This window comes from Ciona intestinalis, unplaced genomic scaffold (genome assembly GCF_000224145.3).
Source record: "Ciona intestinalis unplaced genomic scaffold, KH HT000029.2, whole genome shotgun sequence".
Classification (NCBI taxonomy): domain Eukaryota; kingdom Metazoa; phylum Chordata; class Ascidiacea; order Phlebobranchia; family Cionidae; genus Ciona; species Ciona intestinalis.
In genome coordinates, this window is record NW_004190351.2 from 25937 (window position 1) to 28483 (window position 2547).

Below are 2547 nucleotides of genomic sequence, written 5' to 3' on the forward strand. Positions count from 1 at the left end.
GACACTTAACGACAATTGCTCCAACCCAGTGGCCACTAATGGNTTGTCCAAGTTATCAGCCATACATAAAGAAATCCCCCAAAAAATAATTACCCACAAAGTAACATACATGGTCGTAAGCTGGTACAACTCGTAAGCTGGCACGAGGTGTTTTAAACCCGTGCCATAACGACTGTCGTTTTCTGGCCACGCGAGGATAAAGTAAGTTACTTTCATTCATTTAATTAATAATTTAGGGTAATTAAAATATATAATAGGGTGGGAGACCTTTAGCACATATTATTCATATATCCTGATCGGGTTTTAAACAAATAATAACGGCATATGGGAGTCGTGAGGATACGGTTTTAGAATTCATTGAATGTTCTTTGTTTACAGTCCAAATGGGCCGAAAAAATAAAATGAAACGGTGTCTCATCTTACCCCACCTCACTATAATATACCGATATAATAACAAGATAACAATATCAGAAAATATTCGAAATTCAGAGCCTTGCCCTTGGAGAAGTGGCTTGCGCAAAAATAGCTAGCAATACCAAATTCGCAGCAAAAATGTAACTTTGTTAGTGGTTATTGTCTATTTCTGTTATTAAAAACTCGTTTGCAGTAGTTCGTAGAATACAATATTTTTATCAATTGATGTTTAAACAATACCCATTGTCGCTCAAACTATACCATTTGCAATAATGTAAGCTACTGTATAGGTAACATAAAAAAAACCATAACAGTAGAGCATGAAAAAGAATATAAAATTTTTTTTTTAGCGTTCAAAATTATTTCGTATAGTATTTACGTGTATTTCTAATAAAAAATATCCTATTAATCAAAATTAAAAATAATGTTAAGCCGTTTCGTCTTATACTGGAATTGATAAAATTGCATCTGTTGTACGAATCGCTAAATAAGTCCTCGTGTGTTTTAATATATTTTTTGTATTGTTGTCAATTAATAAAAGTATGAAAGCACTAGTTCGTATCACCACCAAAACGTCATATATTTTAAATTAGGAAACATTGAGCAACATGTGCTTTAGTGTCCCGTCAAAGCCAAAAGTTACCGATTACTGTGTTACTTCGTAGCCATGGCCGTGGGTTACCTAATGTATGGCAGTATGTTCGTTAATTAATAAATACAAGGACGACGATTTTATGCACTTCATGTGCAATCAACTAGTTACAGTTAAAGGTATGCTTTGATTTTGATAAAACAGTAATCGGTATATTTAATTGATAATTTTTCGGATTTAAATCTGAAATTTTAGTTTAAAATTTAGGTAAATATTTTAATTCAATTCCAATTACCAGATTAAGTAATAATTGCTAGAATTAAGATGAGTGTGGTAAATTTGAGGAAAATAATTTAATACGTATGTGTTCAAAAATCACGTAGTTAGTAATTAATTAACAATTACTTTCGATGATTTAAGAAAGCAATATTTTAAAAGGTTTAATAACAAAAATCAATTAAACATGGTCGTATAAATTTTCGCGTCTTAAAAAAGGAACAATAGGCAAGTTGTTTAACTTTTACTGTATAAGAAATATGTAAAACCTAAATAGATCGTAAAAATATAGATAACGTTGCAATATGACGCCCCTACCTGGTACATCATGCCTGTCCAGGTTTGAACGAAATTATTTGATGTGACGTAGGTTCTGTTAACGTAATCATAAATGACGTCATACATGGCATTGTTTATTATCTCCACTAAACTTCCACCGGCGTTATTGCACACAGAGATTGCTTGATTTTTTCGTGTGACACCGTGTTGCGGCATCCAAACACACCAACGTTCAAAAGTTACACCTTCACCTGTAAATAGGAAACATAAATATACAAGACAAATAAAGAACACTACGTAGGGTAATGTATATAATCCTCTCCCACCCTAATATATACTAAACTATCAATACACCTACACTCATCGGTAGTTTGTGTTGTTGCGATTGTTACTGCTGTTCGTGTTGTTGCAGAAGTGGTGCTTATGGCATTTGTTATTATTGATGATGTAGGGTTGCTTCTCAAATAACTTGTCACTGCCATCTGAATTCTTCGGTCAATTTCCAACCAATCGACCACGCCTGGAATACCTTGTGGCCCGGTTCGACCGGGCGGTCCACGCTTACCTGGTCTCCCAACAGAAACACGACCAGCACTGGTGCGAGTTGCATTTATTTCTATGTTTTCAAACATTTCGTTAACAGGTTTGCAAACTAGATAGTCCCCGTGGGTATGGAAAAATACGTCTAGCATTGCCAAAGTTACGAAAACTAAATTGATGGGCGTCATACTTAAAAACCTGTTAAACATAAATGCACTTTATTTTTAAATATCTGTAAGCAGCATTTAAATAATGTAGGCAGTTCTCATCTACAACAGTATCATCTATACGCAACTTCGTATGCCTACAACCCAGAACTAACTCGACTCGTCAACAATGTTGTTATAAATTCGGAAAACTAATTAATCAATGCTCAGACTTTGTAATGAACGGAAACGAGACGTGTGGAAAACATGACAGTTTGTGTTGTATACTTGTTTTCAAGA

The 2547-nt window shown here is 34.1% G+C and overlaps 1 protein-coding gene across 2 annotated transcripts in view; it reads right to left on the reverse strand.

Moving 5' to 3' along the window:
• The window catches only part of LOC100183685, a 4293-nt gene extending 1998 nt beyond the window's left edge, over positions 1–2295 (reverse strand). Inside the window, exons 1-3 of one of the 2 annotated variants that reach the window (XM_026837861.1) lie at positions 1920–2295; positions 1601–1812; positions 1019–1096 (exon numbers count right to left, since the gene is read on the reverse strand). In XM_026837861.1, the coding sequence (XP_026693662.1) occupies positions 1061–1096; positions 1601–1812; positions 1920–2289 (618 nt within the window). In that variant the 5' untranslated portion in view covers positions 2290–2295 and the 3' untranslated portion in view covers positions 1019–1060. Of the gene's footprint in view, positions 1–1018; positions 1097–1600; positions 1813–1919 lie in introns of those variants that run through there. The other variant, XM_002128996.4, reaches the window with a different exon arrangement.
• Between the last annotated feature and the right edge of the window lie 252 nt (positions 2296–2547).